Source organism: Chelonoidis abingdonii, chromosome 1, assembly GCF_003597395.2.
Source record: "Chelonoidis abingdonii isolate Lonesome George chromosome 1, CheloAbing_2.0, whole genome shotgun sequence".
Lineage (NCBI taxonomy): Eukaryota > Metazoa > Chordata > Testudines > Testudinidae > Chelonoidis > Chelonoidis abingdonii.
In genome coordinates, this window is record NC_133769.1 from 129,356,154 (window position 1) to 129,383,644 (window position 27,491).

Consider the following 27,491-nt stretch of genomic DNA (forward strand, 5'->3'; position numbering starts at 1 on the left):
CTGCATTGATGGCACAGTAAGTCTCTAAGTGAGGAGATCTGATAAAAGTTAATTCATTCAAAGATAAGTTTGGGGCCTGAAGCCAGGACAGTTTCCCTTAAATAATGCAGTCTTGCTGGAGTGTGATCCTTAAACTGAGAGGTACACCCTCTGCATTAAAGAGCCACACTGTGTGACCCAGCATACCAGATAATAAGAATTAACATGTTAACTAGTTATTCAGGTTCTGCAAGAAAGCCTAATTAGTGCCAGTAGCTGAGGGGAGTAAAAAAAAAAAAATCTACATAAAAAGACCTCAAAATCTATTTGTCACATAGTTAAAGAAGCTCATTTTTTTTAATCAGTGGGTCTTCCGTTTTTGTTTTATTAGCTTCTTTATTGGTTAGGTTAGGTCTCTATCAGCCCTAGTCTAGTCTACCCTACAAGTTTATGCCAGTATAACGACATTGCTCAGGGGTGTGGATTTTCTATACCTCGAGTGATGTAGCTACACCGACCTAACCCCTCAGTGTAGACAGTGCTAGATCGATAAGAGGGTTTCTCCCGCTGATACAGCTACCGCCTCTTGAGGCATAAGGAGCATCTTCACTAAGCACTACAGCTGCAGTGCTGTAAGTGTAGACAAGCCTTCAGTTTTAAACCAAGAGGCACAATTCATGATAAGTTCTCTCTGCTCCCAACCAGTAGCCTAGCTAGCAGAGAACTTACCGGGTATAAAAACATACGTAAGCTACTTCCTCAGCAGAACAACTCTTATCATGGAGTAAATGCTGACACAGATGTTGCCTATTATTCCATGCCTCTGTTAGATGGACTGGATTTGCTTTGAGGATAGCGCTGCTGATTACCTTCCCCAATCCCCTCACAGAATATGCAGCGGTCAAGTGTCCTTTTAAACCCTCAAAAGGATACTGTAAAGTTAGCCTCACTGAGGGTATGAGACTTGGGAGGACTACAGCAGCAGCAACCACAGCCAGACTGGATTATATGCACAGGAATTCAGAACTATCAAAAGAAAACTTTATCCTTGCACATTTTTAGAAGGTCTCTTTCTATAAGTCTGTAATATATAACTAAACTATTGTTGTACATAAAGTAAATAAGGTTTTTAAAATGTTTAAGAAGCTTCATTTAAGAATTAAAATAAAATGCAGAGCCCCCCGGACTGGTGGCCAGGACTTGGGCAGTGTGAGTGCCACTGAAAAATCAGCTCGCGTGCTGCCTTTGGCACACATGCCATAGGTTGCCTACCCCTGCTCTATAGTATGTTTTCAGATGGTCCCGTTGATTGCAACAATAGCCCCATTTATGGTTTTAGTTCTTACTTCATACAACACAGGCCTTGCACCAAGCCTGCAAGGAATGCATATTCTCCATCTCAACCTTCACTAAGACCTTGTCTACACTAAAGTGTTTTGTTGACAAAAGTCAGCTTTCGTTGACAAAAACAGTGGGAGTTGTACACACTACAATGCTCCTCCCACTGATTTAACTCTCCTGCTATGCCAATAAAGCCACCTTGAGAAGAGGTGTAGGGCTTTCTGCAGCAAAAGTTAGATTGATGCAGTGTCAGTGTAGACACTGCACTTGGTGATGTCACCTCCCAAAGGCCTTTTACGGCGTCTCACAATGCCCATCCTGACCACTCTGGTCAGCGGATCAAGGTACACAGGCATCTGCCCCTCCCCTCCTGTTTAAAGGGACAGGAATTTTTGAAATTCCACTTCCTGTTTGCTCAGCATGGAGAGCTCACATTGCCTCTTTCCAGCTGACCGTAGCAGCTCCACACACTAAATGATCTGTCACATAGAGTACACTAGAGTAGTGGGATCTGCTGGCTCTGTACAGAGGGGAGGTTGGACAGTCCCAGCTCTGCTTCAGTCACAACTTCTATATCTATGGGCAGATTTCCATGGCATGTTGGATAAGGGCCATGAACGGGACATGCATCAGTGCTGTGCAAAGATAAAGAAGCTGAGGGAAGCATACCAGAAGGCAACGGAGTCAAACTGTCATTGGTGATGCACTGAAGACCTGCTGCTTCTACAAGGAGCTGGATGCCATCCTCGGCAGTAACTCCATCTCCACCACCAAGAGCCCCATGGATACTTCAGGGGGGTTGGAGATAGCGGCCAGCAGACTCAACCCCGAGGACGAAGAGGTGGACAAAGAAATGGAGTTGGAGGATGAGATGGGACAAGCAATAGGGTCATCTGGTAGTGTGTCATGCCAGGAATGCTTCTTAACTCCAGAGAGTTCGAGACAGTCTCAGCACTCTGGCTGTGGCGCACTTGATGCAGGAGACAGGAGTTCTGGTAAGTGCTCACTTTGAGTTAGTACTGCTCAGTTACATGAGGCAGAGCTATCCTTTGTTATATGCTAGAAGTAAGTTAAGGGATAGAAATGTACAAAACTAGCTGTGTTTGTGTCTGCTTCCAATTCCCTTGTGCAGCTACGCAATGGAGACCCTGCGGAACACACTGAGATTTCATGGGAATCCTTCAGAGAGATCTCTAGGGACCTTTCCTGGGGGGCCTTGCCAATCCTCTGCTTAAGGTTCCTTGGCAGAGTTGCTTTGTTCCTTCCCCCATTGTAGATAACTTTTCCACACTAATCAGTAATCACACAGGGACCAGGTCTGAAGCTGCACACGTGCAGGAGATGCAATCTTGCTTACCTTCAGGAGTGAGATATCGGCTTCAGTTACCCCCGCCTGTGCAAAATGGTGGCAGAATTTACAATATTTTCCGTAGTCGCTTGCAGTGATCCCTTTAAAAAGTCACCTAGACCTTTTGCCCCATTTTGAAACTCCCCACCCCACCCAGGCCAAACTCACCACGTTTAGGGTGCTCGCAGAGCTGTGCGCTTGCCAAGAGACAGTGAGAAAGGTGTATTTTACTATTATGATTCAATGCTGTAAGTGCTCTAACAATCATGCCTCTGTTTATTGTTTCTTGCGCTTCTGCAGATGTGGCCTTCAGGGGAACCCCCTACACACCAGTGGAGTGCCTCTGCCAGATAAGGAAGTGACCCAGGAGAAGCAAGGAGGACAAGTTTTGGGAGGTGCTCCAATCCTCTAATGCCACAGATCAAGAACACAGGTTGGGGAGACAATTAATGAATGATTTTAAATAGATAGCCAGGACAGGAAACTGGGCCAGGAGGGAATTTTAGTGGGCCAGGAACAGATGATAAAAGTGATGGAGGACCAAACGGAGATGTTGAAGTCCCTAACTGAGCTGCAGACAGAACACTTGTGTGCTCACCCTCCTTACCCCCTGGCCCATACAGAACCGCTTGCCATGCCCTCCCCAAACTCCTCCCATACATTCCTTGCATCTTCCTGGTCCATCGCAGTACCCCCGTTCACTCTACCACTTCCAAAATGAAAGCTGGATTTACACACAGCTACGAGAGCCTCCATCACAAGAGTGTTCCTCTCAGTGGTAGGTCCCTTTCAACAAAGCGTTTTCTGTGCATTGTTTATTGCTGTTTAATAAAAAAACTATTCAAAGAATCTTTTTTTGTCTTCTACACACAGTGGTTGCTGCTGGAATTAATACACTGGCACATTTGCAGACTACAAGTCACAGCTAGGAAGCAACCCTCCATGGTGGACTTCCCGACTCCAAACTGATTCACAACTAAATAGTAGCAGCCTGGAGTTGTCGGCTTTCACACAGCAATCGCCACGTACTTCTCCACCAAGAGGGCAGCTCTCATTTTAGTGTCCTTGTGCCACAGTGCTAGGGCATGCTCTGCACACCTTTCCAGGAGGGTGTCTTTGCAGATCCAAGGGTTCTGCAGCCACTGCTCATCATCCCAGGTGTGAATAAAGATGCAATCCCACCACTGTGTACAGCTGCTCCGTGAATGCCAACAGTAATCTGGTACTGTTTCTTTCCATGGCACACAGCAGGGCAGGCATGACATATTCCTGTTCAGATTTGAAGCTCATGAGATACTGCATGATCAGCTGTATTGTCCTTTATAATACTGACCACAACAGTAGAGAGCAATGCAGGATCCATGCTTTCAGGTGGAGATGATGGGCACATAGTAACCAGGGACTGTTAAAACATGGCAAGAAATGTAGTTGGAAGCCCATGGAATGATGGGACAGAAAAAACTGCATCATGGGATGTTGAACCTGCACCTATGATGCACTGCGATCCACTTGGCCTTCCCACAACTCCCAGCTGCAGAAGGTGCAGAGTAGCACAGATTGTTATCCACAGTGCACTGCTCTCACTGTTGATGCTAGAGCAGAAACTGAACAGGCTCTGCTGACAAAAGGAATGTTGTGTGAACATGCACAAGCAATGTAACTAGAGCAGTTTATGATTGTCAGCGTAACTTGTGTCAACCTCTCTCTGTAGTGAAGGCAGGGGTTCTCAAACTGGGGGTTGGGCCATAATTACAGATTTACTACTCCATATTTCCTTTAGTCCATAGGGATAATTCCCATTTATGTCAACAAATTTATACAAAGAGCAAGGGCAGAGTTATAACTCAAAACTTAGCTTTTGTTCTGTAGTACCTTGATGCTGCATTCAGCATCATTCGCTGGGAAATAAGCTCACTTTTAGGATCCCTGTTATTTCTCTTTTTTGTCATTAGTTTCTTTTCTTTGAATGTCTCCCTTCCATAGTTTCTTCCATGCAATAATTTCCAGTCCCTTCCACCTTATCAGCAATGAAATAGTCACAGTTTTCAACCATTATTTCAGGTGGTCTGCAGATTCAAAAAAACAAACACAGCCACAGCTACCTTCTGTTCACATTCTGATAGTTACCTTCCTGGGTGCTAAAAGATTGCATATTAAAAAGTTTCTACAGATTCTGCAGAACTAATACGCCATGCAATCCACACAAACATCACTTGATAGACTTAACATGCCTACTTTTGAGTCATCTGTCACATATCAGGCTTCCCCTCAGTGCAGCCTCTGAGCATATCATTTCAGACATTTAGATTTAAGAAAGATCATTTATAAACAATTCCACAATTAAAGCAGTAGCCTGATTAATGAAAGTGAACTTATTTCTTACCCCAAAAGGAAAAGAAAACAGATTCTTGGTGTTTGGCTTTTAACAACATCAACAAAAAAGCTGCCTTCTAGACAGCTACGATCAAAGAGGAATTTTTCACAGGCACTAAATTCATACAAAAGAGAATTTTCCATAACCTTTTTAACTCTTGTTTAGCCACAGTACAGACACCGTATGACCAGTGAAAGGCTTTCCCCACTGCCTCAGCCCCAATCTACAGGAACAAGCAGTGCTTAATTTATGCCAGAGCTTGCCAGTGCTGAGCCCCGGCACTTCTAGGCTTGGCAGTTCATAGCACTGGCATCTCTGGGTTGGCACATTAGTTATGAATATAAAAAAAATGGTTTGAATCTTGGCACCTTTTTCATTACAAATTAAGCACTGGGAATAAGGGTTCAATTCATCTTGGCTCTCATTAAGCAAGCTGAGAGGGCAATTCAGTCTCCATGCCTATGCAAAAAGCCCAAAAAGGGTGCAAACTGAGGTGTTTGTTCTGCAGTGTCCAAGATCTGTCTGTCCATCGACTTGTTTATACAGAGGCCTGTAAACAGCCAAAGCCACCAATAAATGAAATGTATCATTTATTAAGAGTTTAGGAGAGCCAAGATAGAGGTACTAGAGAGGACATCTCCCTCCCTCCCCCCATTCAAATATATCAAGTTGGAAGATTCCCTACTCTAAGGTTTACTATTAAAAGTTTCTTCTTAAAAGTCTCTAGTTATTTTGTCATCCCAAGTAGACATGTGTTCTGCTTGTACAGCATTACTGGTTGCATCAACAAGTGATGAATGGAAAAGGAACAGTCTACTTAGGAGTCCCTCACCATTATGTGACAAGTTCTCAGTTACATGTCAGGCTGTATAAAGGCATAAAAATATGTGTTTAAGCCATGAGCAGTTTAATACACAATTTTTACAAGTTCGGGAAGCTTAGTACTGGTAAAAAGTGTCATATTGACAGCCAGTGGAACATAAAGTCCTCCACCCATAGATCACTACATAACCTGCACAACCACTTGGCTGTGTCGCTGCAGCCGTCCCTGTATTGAATATAGGTATCACAGTAGCACTAAGGGGGCTCAGCTGAGATTGAGGCCCCTCTGTGCTAGAGAGCTTTCTGTTTAAGTAGGCAAAAGTGGGAGGGAAACAGAGATGTGAAGTTATCTGCCCAAATTCACATAGCAGGTCAGTGGCAGAGCCAGACATAGAATCCAGGTCCTCCAAGACCATACCTTAGTCACTGGACAGAAAAAGTGGGACAAGGAAACCCAAACCTGAATGATCACCTCTAGCGGATATTAGCTTAGTTCAGTCTACAGGTCTAGTCAATTCTTTGCCTCCCTTCTAGAAGGTTAACAAACAGTCAGATAGTGATGACTTTTGATTGCTACCAAACCAGGCAGGATTTGAACTGGTGACCTAGAGATAACAAGGAATTTTGTTTGCTGGACCTGGAATTAAAAGCAAAATATAATCAGAGGCAGTGGCACTTGGCAAATATTACTTAGTGTTTGCTTACTGGATATTCATTAACATTAAGATCAGAGCACAATGATTTTAATGTAGAACAGAAAAACTGTAGAACTAAGTAAGTAGGTGCATCTCAAAACCCACTGCTTCATCACTTTGTACTGTATCCCATCTTTTCTCTGGAGGATGCTAGTTTTGGCCCTCCTCCTGGACTGATGAGGCAGGGATTCACCTGCATCAAGCTCAGTGCAGCATCATCGCCTTTGAAAGTCACCTTTTTGGGGGCCAGGGATCTTGCATTTCTGTAGAGTGCTTAATAACCCTGGGACATAAATGTCCCATTACCACTCTAGCCCAGCAGTCAGTCCGGTCAGCCTTGTTTTAGGGTCCATACAAGTTTTTTTGAATTTTGTATCTCAAGACTATACATTTTAAAAGTCTGCCTGATGATTATCACTGCTGAGCATTTGGAATTATCAACATTTCATCCCCGCCTTGCCACCCCACCCATCAACAAGTGTTCACACATTATTTGGGGGCATGCAAAAAACAGGGCACAAGAGTTGTTAATACAGGCATTTCACGTATTAATATTTGCAGTATCATTAATATGTATATGACTAACACACGTATATGAGGCAGGAGGGGGGGATACAGTATGAACCTTAATTTTCAATTCATATGTTGAACACTTTTTAATGTGAAAAAACATTCAAAATATTTGTTAAAGTTATAGTAATATTTTAACCAAATACTCCAAAGCACTTTTCCCACACTCGTGCCTGAAGATGCACTTATTTTCTATAAAATGCTTCAGTTGGTGGTGGTAGGGAACTGACCTTTGGTGTTGATGTGGTACCTTTACCAATTTTCACTGCACATTATTTCTCCCATGCTTCTGACATGGTGGCACAGTTTGCCAGTTCAAAGCCATCAGGCACTGCTGCACGGATGTCAACCAGCTCACAAAATCTTCAACACAGTGGCAAGGCCAAAATAGGATGCTACTGCATTACTGCCCAAGCGTGCAAGGGCAGCTAACAGTCCAGGCACAATGTTCTTGTGTTGCTCTGCAGTAGCATGAATGTCTATTACAGCTCTCTTGAACTAGAGATTCCATAATCACTTAAGAAATTAGGCCTGTTCAAGGTGATGATGCAAGAGTAAAACAATCATCAGTGTTATCTGATAATTCCCACAGGATTCTCTTTTGCAACCATCACTATTTGTTGCACAAGGAGGTTGTCTGACTCCTCAGGTGGCCATATCTTCCCTGTTGATCACCACACCTTCCTCTTTACTTCAGCTGGGGTGTGGTCTCTACCTGCAATCACTAGCTTGTGCTCTAATAGGTTCTCTTGGTCAAAATTCTTGTCTTGCATGAGTTCTGTACAAAAGATGTTAATCAAGTTTCTTGTTTCCAGTTATCGTCAAAACAACTTTCTGAGGCAGTAGCTCTGTACTTGCACTCAGCTGATGCACACTGCTTGCTTCTGTAGCTCTGCTAGATCTTGTGACACTCTTTGTGATGACGTCTTTGCACTTTTCAAAGACAAGGTGTACATCACCTGCAGATAGCTTGTGTTCAGTGCAAACTCAGAAATTGGACACAAAGTCCCTGAATATCACTTGCTGGCCAGCACACCACTGAAAGAAGTGGAACGGTCAGTGACTTTACAGGTGATGTCTTATTAAGTGTGTCTAGTTGACACCTCTATCTGCAGCTGGTTCTTTAGCTTAAACTTAGTCTTGGAAAGTCTCATGTCACCAGAGTCAGAGAACATCGACACTGGTACAGGAACTAACTCATGGGACAAAATATTCTTCATGTCAACCTCTCGTGAACTTGCTTGTACACAAGTGTCAAATGCCTTTTTTGGACAAACCTGTATATGCTTTGTCCCTGCCAGTGGCTCTGCTCTCCTTGGTATTGTGTTACAGAACCCTGTGGGCCAGCTTCGTTCAAATTCTTGCATTTGGTGAATTCCAATTGTAAGTGTCATCTACACTGATGGATAGCGGTGCCACTCTACCACTGACAACGTTTATTATTTCCTCTGGGTGCTTAGTGGGGTTTAAGGGATCAATACGTAGCTCTGGCTTCTTATTAATGCTTTCTCGGTCCCTTGCAACTGCAGCAATCCTTGACTTGATTTCTTCTTTGTGGATCTCTTGTATTTCTGCCTCATGAAGGTGGTTTTGAAGTACATGTCATTGCATACACCATTCCATATTCCTGGAACATAGTCAGCTGTTCTCATGCACCATGTGTTTGTTTATAATCTGTTAATGTCTATAACTGTCCAATATTTCAAAATTACTCCTCAGGAGTGAGTATGTGAGAATTTAAGTGAGCATGTTCAGAGAACAATAAATTGGCTTGTTTCTCTGGGAGAGGAGGAAGCATATTAGTAAGGTATATTCCTAATACAGACACTAATATGGAGATAACATATGTACCCTTTTAACTAATTTATGTTCCATAACAAAATATTAATATGAAGTTTATTAAAAAATTGAAATTCAGTGAAAGGGGGTTTCACTGTCACCTCACCTGTGAATCTGGAGCAGGGTGGAATTAAGTGTTAAGCAGTGACAGGGGGTCATAAGGCAGTTTTTTTTAGAATTTAGGGTTTTTCAGTTCGCAATCCACAAGAACAACCAAACCAAACAAACAAACACTGCATGGACACTAAAGCAAAGTATTCACAAAAACTTGTATTTTGCTACCAGACTACTCCCCCAAGCCATTCAATTTTCGCTCATCACATTATTGCCCCATTTTCCCACTAGGGAAAAATCACCTTGAGTTGTTTCCATGTTTGTCTCAATGATTCCATACAAACTTTCTCAATCAAGGAACCACACTGGCAGCAGAACCAAACTAACTCAGCAAATAAAAGGGAGGGGAAACCCAACCACTCCTCTATAGTCCCTCCTTTTGCTCTTAAATGTCACAAGGCACTCTGAGTCTTTAAGATTATCGAGAGGGCCCTTTTATATGGTGGTATTTTATGTGCAGGAACTATAAGCATAAGGAAGGGTCACTGACAAGCCCCCAATACACTGCAAATATAGCAGGCCCTGGAAAGGGAGTCAAGTCAGTTAACTTCCACCTGTGCTAGGTGTCTTAACTGGCTCCCTGAAATGAGAGGACAGCATAGACTACACAAAGCTTTCATTTTGTTACAAAGGCATTGTTACCCTATCTGCACTATAAACACAACTGTTGTAGTGCTGTGCCATTATGTGACAGGCAAGTACAACTGTTTTCTTCCATTTGAGAAAAAGAAAAAGAATCCCGGTGAAATATGATAGCCTAAATCTCCTGTACCAACCTGGTGTTGTTCACCCAGTAGTACTGCTGTGCAGAATTAGAATTTCAGCAGAGATTACAAGGGGAGTATTAGAAACTAGATTGACACACACATCCTGTAATGCATTTGCAAGGACACAGATCGGACCTACCTAACTTCTTTCATACACCAATATACATTTGAAAGGGTTAATTAGAGAGCTAGCAAAGAAAACCCAGCCACTTCCTCCAAACTCAGAAGATATATTGTTAATACAAAGCACATCAACAACCACTGGATATTCCTAGCCAAGTGAATTATTAATTTATATTTCAAGTTTACTTTAAAAAGTGTTTGGTCATAGATGTGTTAAATGTTTTTTTTATCTAAAGCTGGTTGAGAGTGTTTCCTACATTTTTTGACCAGCTTTATAAAAATGTAGGTCTGCCTTGCAACCGTAGCCAGGCATCCTCCAAGGGGAAGTGGGCTAGCTCAGTATTTTGCTGTTTCCCCACTTTAACGTACTGCAGAAATCAACACCAAATAACCATAAGAAGTGTGAAAAAAGACTTCTTTCTCTCATCTTTTTTAGGTGAGAAAGGAAGCCATTACCAGCATTTTACAAACACAGGAATCCAATGCACTTCATTTTCTTAAGTGCCCAGGTTTTCTTAAGTGCTCGCTACTTTTAGGTGCCCAATTTGAGATATTCAGGGCCTGATTTTCAGAAACACACCCCCAACTAAGTTCAGCTCAGCATCTCCAAGGGGAGGGAGAAAAGGAGACTCAATGTGTCTCAAGTTGAGTACCAAATTAGCGCACACATAATTTTTTTAAATGTTGGCCTAAAATCTTATTACATATGACAAGGGCTGGAAGTACCTTGTTGCCAAATATTTTTTATGCTTTACTAATGATATTAAATTTAAAGCAAAGTTGTAAGAATCAAATCAAAGATCTCCCAAACCATCGGACAGATGTGGTGAAGGCAAGTCAATTTCACAGCCAACAGTACACAAGGGAGAGAGATGTGGCCACTGTCACATCTGACTACCTTTGACTATCCCTAACCCCATGAACCAGTTATCCATTTTGCAGCTGGGTGAACTGGAGGTGGCCTTTCAGTGCAAGATGGAACATGACTTGAACTCATGAGCTTCAGGACTGTAGTTGAGTGCCTTCGCCACTGTAAGAGACAAGCTAAAAAAGGAAATTCAGAGTTAAGGTCAAGTCGCCATGCATGGATTGGTCTACACTACAGACTTATGTCAATATAATGACATTGCACTGCTGAACTAATTTGGATTCAAGAACCTGGCTTTTAAAACAGTTTGCTTCATAGTCATGGCTATTTCTTGGATCATTAGCCAAGAGATGACCAACACTTTGCAAGCTTTAAAAAACAAAAAACAGCTCTACTAGACAAATCAGTTTCTCTAAACCTCCACTGCCTATTGACTTGACAAGGTGACACACTGATCCAGAAGAGTCCATATGCTTGAAGTAACCACGATATCTGTAGTACTAAAATTCATGTATTTGCTTAACACTTTTGCACAACTTAGGGCTTTTGAAAGAGAAATGTCAAGTTAAAAAAGGAACCACAATGTTTACTAGTTGTCAGCAAAATGAGATTAAAATCAATTTCTGCAATTCTTAGAACAGACAGATATCAGAAGTTTGGAACCAACCAAAAAACCATTTCTGAATTAAGGAAGTTTCAAGTCCAGTGTATCCAGACTCTCATTCAGTTTATGAACCAGGGACAAGAAGGATAATTAGGGCAATGCTAATACAGCCTCAAACTATAGTGCTGTGAACAATACAGCTATAATCTCTTCAGACTGAAAATTTTGTTACAACTAGAACTTCAAAAGATTTCAGAGATATCTTTGTATAAAACAGACTGCATCCATCAGGTGGACCTTTATTTTCCACATCCATTATTCAAACACACACGCTGTCCAACCTTCATTGTGCATCACAATCCAACAGTTTGAAGGAAACTGCCCATATTTCAAGGCGGGCATACAAGTAGTTGCTCAATTTCTTGTTTTAACCAATTTTGAGACTGCTCTGTTTTACCATTCAATGAACTCATGCTCTCCAGGAGAAGGACAGTACTGTTGCTTACAGGCTAGCCATAGTGCTATTACGATTCTCTCTTCAATAATGAAATGCTTGTTCACAGCAGGAAAAAAGCCTCAATGTTGCCAAAACATATGACTGAGCCCTGACCTAGGAAACACATGACATGCTCCTTTAAAGCCTATAGTGCTCATGATCACTTTGCTGCTTATGCAAAGCACCTGATTTTGGTAACCAACCCAATTCATGCCAATTCCCCACTGTGCAGAATGCATCCTAGTGTGCAAAGTACTTTGACAGCTATTCAAACGTTATTTGCAAATAAATAAAGATTCCAAGAAGGAACACGGCTGCTCCAGGACAGAGAAATTATTAGGAATCCTGACAAACTATTCTAGGCCACCCCTTATTTTCAGCTCATTGAAGCCTCTAGCAGCTGTGATCCAGGATCATCTTTGCAGCTTGAGAGAGATTATCCCTGGCTCTTAACTATCTTTGTGGAGCAAACAATCTCGAGGTGTCCACCGGCTTATGAAAGTATCTTTTGCAAACACAGTTCAAAAATATTCAAGAAGGGGAAATAAGCAGCGAGCGATCTGTTTTTAAAACACATGCATGCTTGTTTTGCCCATGCAGAAGTGAAAGAGGAGCCAACTTTCTATTTCAAGCCACGGGGTGCCTCTGCCGTGTGTATGTGGAGGGGCGGTTATTCTGACAGTCCCGGCCAGAGGGGACCCTTTCTTTCCTTCCCTAGCCCATCCCGCTTAATATCTTACCCGCGCTGGAGCTGACCAAGGCTTCACGCCTGCAAACGAGCGCCAAGACCAGCAAGGCGCTGGGGAATAAGCGCACGAACCACATTGCAAACCCGATGGGGCAGGGGCAGGGACAGGGGCAGGAGCAGGACTCCTCGAGACGGCGACTCGCGAGACGCTAACTCCGCGGCGCAGGCAGGCAGCAGACACTGCCCCTCATCGCAGCCCGGGGGCCAGCCCCATGCACCCTAAAGCCAGCCCGAGCCGGCCTCGCCTCCGCTCAGCCCCATTTCTAACCAGCAGGCTCAGCGCAGGCTCCCACTTCCGGCAGTCAGCCCCGTGTTTCGCTTCGCTTCCGCGGCGAGCGCCTCTCGCTCTCGCTGGTTCCTCGCAGAACAGCAGCCGGGGCTGGAGAGCAGGAGATGCCAAGTTCCCAGGGAAGTGCGGGCGCCGCGGAGCTAAGCAGGGGCTAGTTCTGCTTAACAGTGCACGCGAGGGGCCTCCAGAGTGGCTGGCACTAGTTGCGCAAGGGACAAAAACTAATCGTCCAATACTAACGGAGGAAGGGCTCCCGTTTTGTATTGTTTGTGCATGTCACTGTCAGTGGTTTTCAAGTCTCAGCACTAGGGTTTGTGTTAAGGTAGATGTTAGCACTAGGGAATGTCTGTCAGAGATGTTATTGGTTCTTGCAGAAGTCTCCTGGACTATGACCACAGACTCAGAGACTGGGTACATCCCCTGACTCTTGCTCAGTGCATGGGGCTCGCTGCCTTCTGCGCTACCTGGTGCGTACTTCAGGAGGTGAGGGCAGCCTTAGTGCCCGCTGCTCAGGTTTACCTTGACTAGGTCCTGCGGCAGGGTATTCCTCGCCCAACGTGCATCCCCCAGGCCCTACAGTCCTGTTCATCAGACCTCTACCCCATGAGCCTCCCCGATTGTCCCACGACTGACCAGACAGCAATGTGAAAAATCAGGACAGGTGAGGGGTAATAGGAGCCTGTATAAGAAAAAGCCCCCAGATATCAGGACCATCCCTATAAAATCAGGAACTCTGGCCACTCTAGTCCCAACCATACACCGCAAGCTAGCTGCACAGTTTGCAGCCGGTTCGCTTCCAGAACTCACCAAGGAAACACCTGTACATGCTTGTGCTTCACATGCTCCATTTCCTCACCCTCATGTCCCGCCCCGATACTAAGTGGCGGGACCTATTGCCACCTAGTGAGAGTGAAGAACCCCAGTGGGCCAGCCTATATTCCACCCTAGTCCCAAGGCCCACCGGGGATATTTGTTGGGGGCTCCTCCATGGAGCCGTGAGCACGGGCATTTACTTGGTGCGCCTCATCCCCGTCCCTGACGCCCGCCCTTTTTGCAGCGTGAGAGAGACCCTGGCACATGTATACCTGGAGTGCACCAGGTTGCAGCCCGTGTTCCAGCTCCTCCTGAACATCCTTTTACATTTCTGGCTGCACTTTTCTCTTAACTTTTTCCTGTACTCACATTCTATCCATGGACCCACAAAGTCGCACAACCTCCTAGTCAACGTCCTCCTGGCAATAGCCAAAGCTGCCATCTACAACACCAGGCAGAGGATGTTGGCTGAGGGGGTTCTTTGCTATTGTGGGCCTATTTCCCTCCATTCACACATCGGTCCTCCCTCCATTCACACATCTGGGTTCCTCTGGGTGGCGTCTGCTGGCTCTCTTGACACCTTCAAGAAGCAGTGGGCGCTCTCCGGGATTCTCTGCTTGGTGTGCCCTTCAGGCTCCCTTTATTTGACCCTTTGACCTTCATACCTGCCCCTGTTACATTTTTGGTTGTTCCCCTTAATTATTTGAGTTCCTAGACCTTATGGATCTTCCCCTAAGGCTGGGGTAAGGTCCTTTAGTGATGGGCTTGCACCTGCCCGCATCCCAGAACCCAATAGGACCAGTGCCTAGAGGCCTGTTGAGATCAGGACTCTGTTGTGCTAGGTGCTGTACACACATAGTAACAGCTGCTGTGACAAGGTTCCAATCTAAAGCATGGCCAGCATGGGAAAGTTGTATGTAAGCAATCCACCTCCCTAAGAAGTGGTAATTAGGTTGATCAAATAATTCTTTGCTTGATCTAGCACTGGCTACAGGAGGATTTAGGTTGACTTAATTCTGCTGCTCAGAGGTGTGGATTTTTCATTCTTCTGGGCCACGTTGTTAAACTGATCTAATTTTTTTGTGTAGACCAGGCCTAAGATTCTGTACTTACTTGCACAACTGATTGCCCTAGTTGACTTGAGAGTTTACTTTGTCAACAAAATGCTCAAGCAGTTTTGCCAGTCCCAAGAATACAAAAATCATGAGATTGTCTTAAAAATTGTGAGATTATTTTTAAAATAATGAATACTGAGTTCTTTTTATTTTCCTTGTGCTTTCTGACTCATTAGAGTATCCTGTGGGCATGTTTTCCAGCTTTTCTCTGGGAGTATGAAGAGTAGAAACCCTTTTTAAAAAAAAAATCTGAGATTCTGGTGTGTTCACTGGAGTACTGGAGCCTGGGCTTGAGAGTTGGTAATACTGCAAATGAATGACAAATCTGTGCATTGATGGAAGAGCTACAATTTTGCTTCCATCCTAGCTTAAACCTGTTGCTAAGACAGAAGGATGGGCCAAATTGTGCCATCACAAAGCATTGCATTTGTCACTAAGATACTCGAGACCTGGGAGTCTTGCTTGTGTCCAAACCCTTATAGAGCTACAACTCAGTCTAGAAAAGCAGCAAAGAGTCCTGTGGCACCTTATAGACTAACAGACATATTGGAGCATGAGCTTTCGTGGATATTCATGAAAGCTTACGCTCCAATACATCTGTTGGTCTATAACAGGGGTAGGCAACCTATGGCACAAGTGCCAAAGGCGGCACGCAAGCTAATTTTCAATGGCATTCACACTGCCTGGGTCCCGGCCACCAGTTCAGGGGGCTCTGCATTTTATTTTAATTTAAATGAAGCTTCTTAAACATTTTAAAAACATTATTTACTTTACATACAGTAGTTTAGTTATACATAATAGACTTAAGAAACAGACATTCTAAAAATGTTAAAATGTATTACTGCACACAAAACCTTAAATTAGAGTGAATAAATGAAGACCTGGCACACCACTTCTGAAAGGTTACTGACCCCTGGTCTATAATCATAGACTATTAAAGTTGGAAGGGACCTCAAGAGATCACCTAGTCCAAACTCCTGCTCAAAGCAGGGCTAATTCCCAATTAAATCATCCAACAGATTTTTGCCCCATATCCCTAAATGGCCCCCTCAAGGATTGAGCTCACAATCCTGGGTTTAGCAGACTAATGCTCAAACCACTGTGCTATTCCCACATTGGATGAAGGTGCTACAGGATTCTTGGCTGATTTTACAGATCCAGACTAACACAGTTACCCCTCTAATAGTCTAAAAAAACATTTCATAAATTGTGATTCCTGCCTGGAGGATTTAAAACAATCCTGGGCCACCTTGTTTCCCTCCCTATTTATATCACATGACGCTGTTCAGAGCTCCCCACACTTAGACCCCCCCCCAGGATGCCCCGCCCCTTCATCTAACGCCCATTGAAGTCAACGGGACTCTTTCCATTTACTTCAATGGACCCCGGACCCCGCCCTTGCCCTTTCACTCCGGAGGGCGGCCCGGGCCACTGCCGACTCGCCCCTCAGCCAGCAGGGGGCGCGCGCCCCGCAGCAGCCAAGGCATCATCTTGGCCGCAGCCGAGTGTCGGACCCGAAAGAGAACAACGCAAAGCCCCGCCCAGTCCCCCCTCCACCCCAACCGTCCAACACCAAGCGCGCCCATTGGCTGCTCGGCCTGGCCTCGCTTAGGCTCTGTCCAATAGGCAGGAGGGAAGCGGGATGGGCGTTCGGGGAGCATCATGGCGGACCGGTTAACGCAGCTGCAGGACGCGGTGAATTCGGTGAGGCTGGAGTCGGGGCGGCTCAGATCGGGGTTAGGCCGAGTCGGTTCCCGCCGAGCGCGCATCGGTCCCTGCATCTCCGAGTCGCTCCCGTGCCCTGGGGGGAGGGATTCTGGGCCCCGCGCGGGCGGGGTAACAAACCTGAGGCGTCTGCTCGTTCCCTCCGCCCCAGCACTGGCCGGAGCCGGGGTGACGGCGGATTCGGTCTGAAAACAACACGCGGAGGCCGTTGGGCTTTTAAGCGTTTTCGGCTGGTCCCGCGCCTCCCCTTCCCCCCGTGAAGCTCGGCGGGGCGCCCCACGCTGAGCTCGCGCCGCCCGCGCGCCAGCACTGAGCTCGCGCTATCCAGAGCGGCGGGCGGGAACTGGGTGCTGTTGCCAGTGTGAGGAATGGCCAGAGCAGCCCGTTCCTGGGGCAGTGGAGTGGAAGACTTTACCCCGTCCTGGGCTGCTGAGGGGGGACGCTGCTTTTCCACGGAGTCGCTCCCAGAGGAGTAGGGTGACTAGATTGAAAGTGTGAAATATTGGGATTGGGGTGGGAAGTAATAGGAGCCTATATAAGAAAAAATCCCAAATATTGGGACTGTCCCTATAAAATTGGGACATCTGGTCACCCTACAGAGGAGCAGTCCCGCAAGCCCTTTGAGTAGATGCAGGCTTAAGTCACTCTTTCGGGTCCCTCTTGAAATGGCTAGTTTGAGGCTGAACGCTTTGTTAAAAAGGACTTGCCCTGTGAGAGTGCAGCCATGTGTCTGCTCTGCTCTAGTGAGCCTTTCTGATAGGTGCTGGTGAGAGGACACTGCTCCCTCTCTATCTCTAATTGCAATAATCTTCCCACTTAATTTCACTGGGCTCAGTAACTGCCTAGGTAGCACCTATTCATGTGGCCAGAGAAACGGGAGAAAGCATTTTATCTCCGCAGTGGGCTGAGCAGCTAAAGGCCAGGATTTAGGAACCAAAGTTTTGTCCTGGACTTGAGTATGCTAATGGTAGCATCTTAATTAATCCCTAATCCTGCTAGTTGATATGTGGAAGTGGACACTTGCATTGTCATGAAGTCCCAGTGCAATCAGAGCCATCCACTTGCACAGAAGGCAGAATTGGGATCTTCACTGCAGACTTGGATTAACTGTTTTAATTTATTGAAGTGCAATTCTGTGTAATGGTTGTTGAGGCAAAAAGTTTGAACTGATTATCTTTAGTGTAAATACAGACTAAAATGATTGTGTGAACCTATTTCATCTTGCTTGTAGCTTGCAGACCAGTTTTGTAATGCCATTGGGGTATTGCAGCAATGTGGCCCACCTGCCTCCTTCAATAACATTCAGACAGCTATAAACAAAGACCAGCCGGCTAATCCTACAGAAGGTTAGTTTTATGTGTGTTCATTAACTAAACATGATTACTCTCCAGTAAAATAGGTAGTGTCAGTTTAGAATTAAGTAACTTCAGCTTAAGAAACTTAATTCAGAAGTTGTAACAGTTGTTGTGATTCAGGCCAACTTATGGATAATTGCACATTCCGTAGGGAAGTGAATTGATTGAGACGTGAAATATTTTTTGACAAAGTTACACACAGAACTGTGTCTCTCTCATGGTCCTTTTTTTATAAATATAGCTCTAATAATTCAAACATCAGTTATTTTATAAGGATCACTGTTATGAGAAGATTCTTAGTCAGTGTTCAGGAAACTTCTGTTTCTAAAAGCCAAACCAATAATGTACCAGTCGTGTGAAATTTTACGTTAGTTTGAGTATAAAGCTTATCTATCTACCTGTGTTTTTGCTTTTAATATTTTTGGAATTATATCTTCTCTCTCTGTTGTCTGCAATTATAAAATTTAACATCCATATTAGTTTACCAAAAACTCTTGTCCATCTGTACTTTTTTATAGATTAATTCTGGGCATTTTTCTAAAGATAAAGCAAATATATGATCGAATACACCTCTACCTCGATATAATGCTGTCCTTGGGAGCCAAAAAATCTTACCGTGTTATAGGTGAACCCATGTTATATTGAATTTGGTTTGATCCACCAGAGTGCACAGCCGTGCCCCCGAGCACTGCTTTACCACGTTATATCCGAATTTGTGTTATATCAAGTGGCGTTATATCAAGGTAGCAGTATATTATCATACTATATATGAAAAAACAAAGCAAGCTGGGAAGGAAGCTGAGTCATATAGATATGTATATTTAGAAAATATTTATTTTATTTATTTATTTATTTATATGCTCGGGATGGCCCTAATTTTTTGAATATTTTTAAACATGGCTTTCTAGTTAAGACACATTATATGCCTAAATGGCTCTTTAGTCCCCTATATTTTACACATGTCTTGGATCAGATTAGGCCTGACCTAAGGAATCTCAACTGAGGCTAGCACTGTGCACCAATGATGCTCTGTTGCAGTTCTGGAAAACTGTCAACCACTCCTACAGTGGCTTGAAAGGGCTTCCCATCTGATATTAGAGACAGCTGTGAGGAGCTTGTTAAAGGTGCAAAAAGCAGAGCTTTCATTTGCTCCCTTTCTAGTGACAGCTGGTCCAATCCCAGGTACTGGTATCTGCTAAGTGATGACTCAGGAGCCCAAGTTTTTGTTTAAGGTTTACAGGCATTAGATCATATAAGATGACTTGATCTAACAGTCTTAAACTCTAGACAAGGCAAGTTGTATTTCAGAATATTGTAACTGTTCAAGTTAAAGTCCAGGTTCTAGACAAGCCAAAGTTTTCTTAGCCAATCAGTCTCCCTGTAAGTTTCTTATCTTTGGGTAGTGACAGCTTCGAAAGCTTCAGTACAATCTGTACAACTTTAATATTTCTGTATAAAGGTGATAAATGTGTACTGTGCCATCACCATATAAGTTAACATTGTCATTTTGAAATACAATCAAGTTTGAAAATATAGTTTACTACACCTATCTCCGAGTTTTATAATCAGTTTCCTATCTTAAAATTTTCTCTCTCTCGCAGCTGTGAGAGACACCCATACAAACAGGGGAAACAGTCAATATAACTAAAAATTTGGCAAATGTACAAAGTAAGCTGAGGAGATACAGCTCTCCCTCTTAATTTTTCAACTATAATAACCTGGGGTTTTACTCGTAACATGATTTAAAACATTTTCATTCAGAGTTGACTTTAGATTAGTAATATCCTTTTGAAAGTACACCGCACATTTTCATGTTATTTAGACGTTAAATTAAAATCCAGTCACTAACAAAGTGATAACTAAGCTTTTCCAACTAAGCATTTGTACATTAACAAAGTAAAAGCATTTTAAGTTTTAAGTGGCAAAATTGATTGTGGTAGTTGTAAATCTATTAAGCAACCATACTGAGAATCCTTCTTCTCTGGATCTGTTACCAAGTTGGTGTAAACATTTCATAAATTTCAGACTTGAATCACATTATCCTAATCTAATTCTTAATCTTTCAATTCTTTCCTTGAATTTGGCCATTGTGCTAGTTAAAAAAGAGTATCTCGATGCTCCAGAATATGTAACATACTGTAACTGGAATGTTTGATATGTTGCTAGAATGGAGAATCTGGTTTAAGAGCTGCCTTATTTTGTAAGGGGACTACTATTCCAATGCCATTTGTTTAATTGTTTGATAGGATTTAAAATCAGTCTTTGAACATTAGCATGTACTAGATTTGTTTCAGATGGAAGATATTACCACTGGCTTTAATACAAGAAAGAATGTTTAAAATTTTAGAATACATTGGAGTTAGAAATCAGTGCAAGTCTTCTGGAATTCAGAGTAAAATTCTAGGTCATTTGTTCCTTCATTGAGCACTATGTTTATTACAATTCTCTAGAAAGGTAAATTAAATTGTAATAGTCGGATCTGATTTTTTTAATAGAATACGCTCAGTTGTTTGCAGCATTGATTGCACGAACTGCTAAGGATATTGATGTTTTAATAGATTCATTACCTAGTGAAGAATCAACAGCAGCTTTGCAGGTAAGAATATCACTAAAATCTAAAACACTTGAAACACAGGAAAAAAAAAAAAATCTCCACCTTCTTAGTCCCCTCTGAATATCCCAGCCCGAAGTAGCAGGTGGTGTAAAGGATATAATCTTAGCTCAGTTTGAGGTAATATTTTGTCCACCCACCTACACCTCCCCAAGAAAAAAGTACAGTCAAACCCCGCCATAACGCAAAATCACATATAACGCAATTGCAGGTTGGCTCCCCTTTAAGGTACAGTATGGTACTGTACCAATGGTCCCCAACACCATGGCAGGGGAGAGAAGCTGCAGCCCCGCACCTGCTGGGGACAGAGAATTCCGAGGCTGCTGGCGCTGGTGCTCTCTGTCCCCAGCAGGTGGGGAGCCGCAGCTCCTCTTGAAGCGGGAGGGAAGCCACGGCCCTGCACCTGCCGGGGACAGAGAGCACCAGCGCCTGGAGTTCTGTCCCCGGCAGGAGTGGAGCCATGGCTCCTCTTGAAGCAGGAGAGAAGCCATGGCTCCGCACCTGTCGGGGACAGAGAGCACCGGCGCCTGCAGCCCCGGAGTTCTCTGTCCCCAGCAGGTGGGGAGCCGCAGTTCCTCTCTCCTGCTGGGCACTAGGCACCAGGGGCACTAGGCAGTGCACCTCAATGCATGGCTTTGGGGACCACCTGACTGATTTGAAACCCCGCTATACCACAACCCCGCATTTAGCACGTTGGGATTTTTTGGACCCCAGAGGTCGCATTACAGCGGGATTTCATTGTACCTGTAATCAATCGCTTCATTTATTGGAAATATTACATAGCCTAAATTAAAACTTGAAGCAGGATGGGAAGACTTAAACTTTGGAACTCTGAGCTATATTAAATTCATTTTTCTTTTCACAGGGCTCCTAAATATTCTGCCCTCTCCATCACCATCTGAAACTACTTGTAAGAGCCATGTGTTGTTTTTTTTAAGTTAATATTTAAACACACAACTGTTTTAATATACGTTTTGTTTTTCTCTTATTAAAAGAAATTTGCAAGTTTTCTGGCTCTCAAAGCAGGTTTCATCCAGTCTCTATAAGCGCACATCACAAGCAAGTTTCACTTAAACGCTGTATCTGACATGGTCCTACCGCTTTATGTCTAGACCACTCATTTTCTAAAGGACTTTCAGCATTTCTGAAATGTTACAGTTCTTTCCATTTTTTGGCTCCATAAGGAAACCTTCCTGCAGCTCAGCAGATCACTTGCTTCCCCAAACCTTTTTCCCTCCAAAGGGCACGTGTGGCTCCTGCTGGGGTCTCTCCAGCAATCAGTCCTACCTCCTGACACAGTTTACTGCAGTGCTCATCTCCTTCTACAAGTCTTGCTTGGTGGTCCTCCTATCTTGCCCTTCCTAGCCCTGTCTTCTGATTTTTTTTTTTTCCCAATTACTTTGTAATTATGTGTACAAAGACGAGCCCTAATTCCCTATGCTACACTGAAGCAATTTTAAGATTGAAGAGTAAACTTTGTATTTTCAGTTCTTGGAGATGAGTTGATAGTCTCAGAGTTGCAGAGGATCGCTGCAGATTACAAAAGAGATTAGACATGTCTAAACTTGGAGAAGCATAAATAAGGCTTAATAAATACTGTTCCAAATAGTTTAAGGATATCGAACAAAAGTGCTATATTCTGCTAGATCTCTAGTTACAGTAGTGTCTAAACATATTATACCTCTACCTCGATATAATATGGTTCTCGGGAGCCAAAAAATCTTACCGTGTTATATCGGGTAGGGAAGGGTGGGCCTCCCCAAACAGCTTGGCCTCGCCCCCTATCTGACCCCCCCATATCCCACCCCCTGACTGACCACTCAGAACCCCTGTCCCATCCAACCCCTCCCCCCTGCTCTTTGTCCCTTGACTGCCCCCTCAAGACCCTCTGCCCCTTATCCAACCCCTCGACCCCTTAACACGCCACTCAGAGCAGTGTGTTGGAGCCATCCCTAGAGGGGTGCGGGGTCTGGGACAAAATCAGCCTCCTCGCTAGTCTCCTCACCGTCTGCCCAGCACTCCGGGCTGCTGCTTGCCTCCTTACCCCACCTACTGCCCGCCTGCCCACCGCTTACCTCCCTGCTATTCTCCTCGACGTCTGCCCAACCGCCACTCTCCTGCTTGCTGTCTTCCCGCCGCCTGCCTCCTCGCCCTCCTGCCTGCCGCTCACCTCTCCATTCACCTTCCACCGTTAACATGCCGCTCAGAGCAGTGTGGTGGAGCCAGACACTCTGATGCGCTGGTCTGCCAGACTGTGCATCCCCGCCCCCCAGAGTGCTGCTATACCGCATTATATCCAAATTTGTGTTGTATCGAGTTGCGTTATATCGGGTTAGAGGTGTAGTTACATTAAAAACTCAGACTATGTAAGCATCAGTGTAATTTCACAGTCCATATAAGTAAGCTGAATAGATTTTAGTCTTATCTGCAGATATACCACAGATTGTCATGTTTCATAGCTGAGCCATGTCTGACCCTAATTGCGCTTGTGTGGGAAAACCAAGGCACTATAGAAACTGGTTTTGATGACCCAGTAGAAAGCATGCTTTCCTCTGAGCTGATTGCACCAGTGCCTATGCCTGATTTTTAGGGGCCACTGCATTTCGATTTTAAAAAGAAAGACCTTGACCAGTGCCTGTGATAATTAAAGATTCCATGGCCCCGTTGTGCAAGGATAAATGTTTAGTCCTAGTCAAACTGTCCTCTAGTTACACTTCCAATTGGATATTGGTTTTTTTTAGTTTGTTCTTTACTTCCATTCTTAAATTGGTGTGTTGTCACAAACAGGTGTCGCAATCCACCCTTACAAGGCATGTTATGGGGTGGATGAAATTGGCTGAATGCTTACCTCAGTAAAACAGTAGAGGTTCTAGAAGTGCAATGTAAAAAGACTCAATTTATTGACACTAATGCGTAACTTAAAATGTAGCTGGACTTGAAACCTGATTTCATGAATTTATCCTAAATGATGATCATCCTTCAAGTTCGAAGATGACAATGACATCACTGATAGGTTTATTTCTGTGAACATGTAAGTGGCTGATAGGTCAGTTTGAGCTTGGAACTGTCCATAACATGCCAGCAGTGTAAATCTCACAACAGCAGCATGTTCCTGTTAATCAAGTAACCCTTAGTGGCATCTCTCGTTCAGTGTGCCACAGATAGTATGCTAAATGTATAGATAGGGCTGCCACATTGTTCACCCAAGACGTGACCTTTTTTTACTTTTCTGTTCAGATAGCTAGTCCATTACCACACCTTTAGTATAAATGCCCATATTTCAGCTACCGTCACATGTCCAACAAATAGAGTCTAATTCTCATTGTCTTCCACGTGTATATGTCTAATGGCCCTCACTGGAGGCACTGGCTGTGCAGTTCCAAAGGTGAGCTTGTTGGACAATGTAGTACAAAGTAATTAACACTGTGAGATCTGGAAGTCTTACAATTTATTCATCTCTTTTGAGTAGAGACAAAGATTCTGATTTTTGTTTAAGAAAACTGTAGTTGAGTTAATCTAAAATTGGCAAGCTGAGAAACAAAAACATCTATTTTTGTTGATTAATTTAGTCTCCAGACGAGGAGTGCATTTTTAGATGGCAAACTTGTAATGGGTAAATAATATTCATGAACTCCAGCAGAGAATGACTGATGTAGGAGCTAAAGATGGGGCTCTTACTGTGTTTCATCACAGGCATTAACAACTCCTTCACCCATCCCCTTGAAGAAAACTCTGCCTTATGTGATGTTCAAGATCCTTAACTTTTTTTCTTTTGTATTTAAAGGCTGCTAGTCTGTATCGTTTAGAGGAGGAAAACCATGAAGCAGCTGCCCGTCTAGAAGAGGTTGTTTATCGTGGGGATATGCTACTAGAAAAGATACAGAGTGCCCTAGCAGATATTGCTCAATCACAGCTGAAGACCAGAAGTGGTAGTCATAGCCAGCCTGTTCCAGATTCATAGCAGCAGGGGGCAGCATTTTGCTGCAAAAGCGAACTATTAGATTGTTTTAAAAAATGATTTTATTCACAAAGTTCTGTATCAAACACTACAGTAATATTGAGCCGTACTGTTGCGTAAATATTTTGAGTGAACTGAGTATGGTAAAAGCATGTCACTTGTCAAAGCCTAAAAGTCTTGTTATATTGTCTCAAGTTTGGTATGAAAAGCATTTATAAACTAAGAATTGGTGTTCATGTTGCTCCAGCATTGCACATTTAATGTATTTCCTTTATTTCAAAATACTATTTTTTTTAAGTTTCGCTTCTCTTATGCGTAAATGTGTATCTAATGGGCTGTCATCTTCGCAATGTAAATTTGTATATTCCTACTGGGGAATAAGGGAAAATTTTCTCAGCATATTTTTGGTAACCTTCCTCGCCTCTAAATTTTCAAGATTAAGGTGTCTTATTTTATTGTGAGGCTTTTACAGGAAATAGAGCTTCACTTTGCAGAATTCTATGAGCAAAGTGCTGTGCATTCTGAGGTTGTTCCAGTGCTCACCTCTTGCATTGCTATATGTACTGTGTAATTATGATTCTACTGTGACTCTTTGGCATTCTTATTACTTGACTGTATTTTATCATCTTTGGCTGCCAGCTATTATACAGTTTTCTTGCCAGCTGCATTCTGTTAATACTTAAAAAGAAAGACAGTGCCAAGATCATGTGTCAGATTTGTTGTTCACAAATGGGACTGTGGAGCACTAGTGGTTCCTGATGCACTTGCTGGGTCCCTGCAGGCTGCTAGCAGATCATATGGGATTGGCTGTACACCTTTGCTTCCAGCTGTTTCTACACATGCCAGGTTTCTCGTGACAAAGAGTGTGCCTGTAAAAGCAGATCCTACTGAGGAGGAGCTGCTGGTTGTAGTTGCATCAGAGGAGTTGGAGAAGGAATGGAAGGTGTCTAGTAGGGATAGAAACCAGTTATGGAAGCTAACTTCTTTTCTGATATTTCTCTTGTGTAAGCAGTTGCTGTAGCCACTGCATGGACATTGTGTGAGTGTAAATATGAAAGGGGTAGTCCCTGAGATATTCAAGAGTTCTTCAGTACTGAAAAAAATTGTGCCCCTAATGATGTGAATTAAAAACAGAAAAATTGGGCTCAATTCAAACAGTAAGCTTTTAGGGATGTTTTGATCAATATTTGAACTTTGTGGCAAAAGGTACTGGAGTGTACACCCTTCTCCCTTAGCAATCTAAAAATTTTACTTTGGCCACTTTTTCGTTGAAGATAGACTGGCTTCTCTTGGAGTCTGTGTGTATATAGTCTACTCATTTTCTTGATTTCAGATTATCTGTGTGTACTGGGCAAAATTTCCCTAATGTACATAGAACTATTATGCTTCTATTGTGTTCAGCTGGTCTGAAACAATTTGAACTTGTTTTTTGGCAACCTACCAATGGCAATGCATGCAAGGAGCCATACATCCATTAAATGGTGCTGTAAAAGGAAGAGTGGAGCAGGTCATGGGACACGCCTTGTACGCTTACGGCTGTAACAGTATGCTGTTCTAAAGAGGACTTTCACAATGTAATTAAATACAACGTAGTAAGTACTGCTAATTGTTGCTAAAATGGAAATGTATGATTTAATCACACTTAAATGAAGAGCTTCACCTGCTATTGTGAGACTCCTGCGATACTCAGATACATGGAAGAAAGGAAACATAGTCTATTATTGAAATAGAAGTGGGGGCCCATGCTGTGGTCCCAGCTATGCCATAGGCTTCTTTTGTCTCTTGATAAGTCACTAGAGCTCAGTCTTTCACAAATATGTACTAATTCTGGGTGCTGACTCTCAGGGCCTAACTCTTCTTTTTTTAAATAGATGTCAGATGCCAACTGCAATTGAAGTCATGGGAGATGTGCTCAGCACATCTAAAAAAAAATGCTCATGTCTCAAGTTGTGTGCTGTGAAAGTGAGGTACCAGAATTAACGAATGCTTAACTTGGAGCTAGCAGTCTATTTTCTCATCTGTAAGATGGAGAAAACTTCCCAATCTCAAAGGAGTTTTGAGGTATATTGCTATAGGAGTTCAATAGAGATGGATTAAATGGCAGGGTAACCTAAATCTTGAATTCACACTCTCAAATGGATTCCCTAATTACATTTTAACATCTGTGTAGGTGCACAGTGGCTCTAAGATCTGTTATCAGCTGTTTACTTGCCAGAAGCAAACCCAAACTCAATATGTCTTAGCCGTTCAGAAGTTCTCTTTGCATGGTTACATTATCCTTGGATACTTCAGTTTTGTGCTCTTTGTGTTTCCATATTAGGAAGTTGCTACTGCTGGAATTGCAGATTTCCTTGTTTAAAACAATTTTCTTCATGCTTGCGGCTTACTCTAGTATGTTAATGTGCCAGCCACCTTAATATTGAAATGCATACTGGTCTCAACACCTATTTTTGTCCTGCATGTGAAGAACTTTAACTCTTATGTCGGTGTAAAGTACGGCATACACACATTTTGTGTCACCTTGATGTCTAGCTCAGTATTTCTACTAAAATGTCACGATTTGCTTATTGACAATATAGTAAAAAATAAAACAAAGCAAGGAAATTGGTTAAATGCTTCCTTTTTTTGCTTTTTAAGGAGGATGATTGTTTTTCAGTTACAACCTCTAACCACACTTCCATCTGTTACTCAGCATTGGTGGGTCACATACTGATGTGCCTGAGTTCCACAATGCAAACTTTCACCTGCACTTTATAACCTAACAGCTCAACCTGCACCCCCCTTGCTTCTGTTGTCCAGCCTGAGTCATAGACAGGTCTGCAGCACAGAATGGGGGAAATAAGGATGATTCATATAACAAGTAGTAATATGTCATGGTGGTGCTTTCATAGACAGCATTTGTTTCAGTACTAATGGAAAGTGGATTAAAACTAGTAC

At 43.3% G+C, this 27,491-nt stretch overlaps 2 protein-coding genes and 1 long non-coding RNA gene across 3 annotated transcripts in view; 2 read left to right on the forward strand and 1 right to left on the reverse strand.

Moving 5' to 3' along the window:
- TM7SF3 (transmembrane 7 superfamily member 3) overlaps positions 1 to 13,128 on the reverse strand; it is a 31,092-nt gene extending 17,964 nt beyond the window's left edge. Inside the window, exon 1 of the mRNA XM_032767297.2 lies at positions 12,681 to 13,128. Within this exon, the coding sequence (XP_032623188.1) occupies positions 12,681 to 12,765 (85 nt within the window). The 5' untranslated portion in view covers positions 12,766 to 13,128. The remainder of the gene's footprint in view (positions 1 to 12,680) is intronic.
- On the forward strand, positions 1,112 to 3,517 carry LOC142047402 (uncharacterized). The gene is made up of 2 exons (XR_012656649.1): positions 1,112 to 2,315; positions 2,969 to 3,517. It is a non-coding gene; the product is annotated as an uncharacterized LOC142047402 (long non-coding RNA).
- Positions 13,129 to 16,261: 3,133 nt separating the features above from the next.
- On the forward strand, positions 16,262 to 27,158 carry MED21 (mediator complex subunit 21). Its single transcript, XM_032767301.2, has 4 exons — positions 16,262 to 16,609; positions 17,862 to 17,976; positions 20,481 to 20,581; positions 24,381 to 27,158. The coding sequence occupies exons 1-4, from the start codon at positions 16,568 to 16,570 to the stop codon at positions 24,555 to 24,557; spliced, it is 435 nt and encodes a 144-aa protein (XP_032623192.1). The 5' UTR covers positions 16,262 to 16,567; the 3' UTR covers positions 24,558 to 27,158.
- The last annotated feature ends 333 nt before the right edge of the window (positions 27,159 to 27,491 follow it).

What these genes read in the sequence shown, in the direction of transcription:
- MED21 (XM_032767301.2), top strand. Translation starts at nt 16,568, where the DNA reads ATGGCGGACCGGTTAACGCAGCTGCAGGACGCGGTGAATTCG. An exon ending in TGCAGGACGCGGTGAATTCG is followed by an intron (nt 16,610 to 17,861) that starts GTGAGGCTGGAG and finishes TCTTGCTTGTAG; the next exon opens with CTTGCAGACCAGTTTTGTAA. An exon ending in AATCAACAGCAGCTTTGCAG is followed by an intron (nt 20,582 to 24,380) that starts GTAAGAATATCA and finishes TTGTATTTAAAG; the next exon opens with GCTGCTAGTCTGTATCGTTT.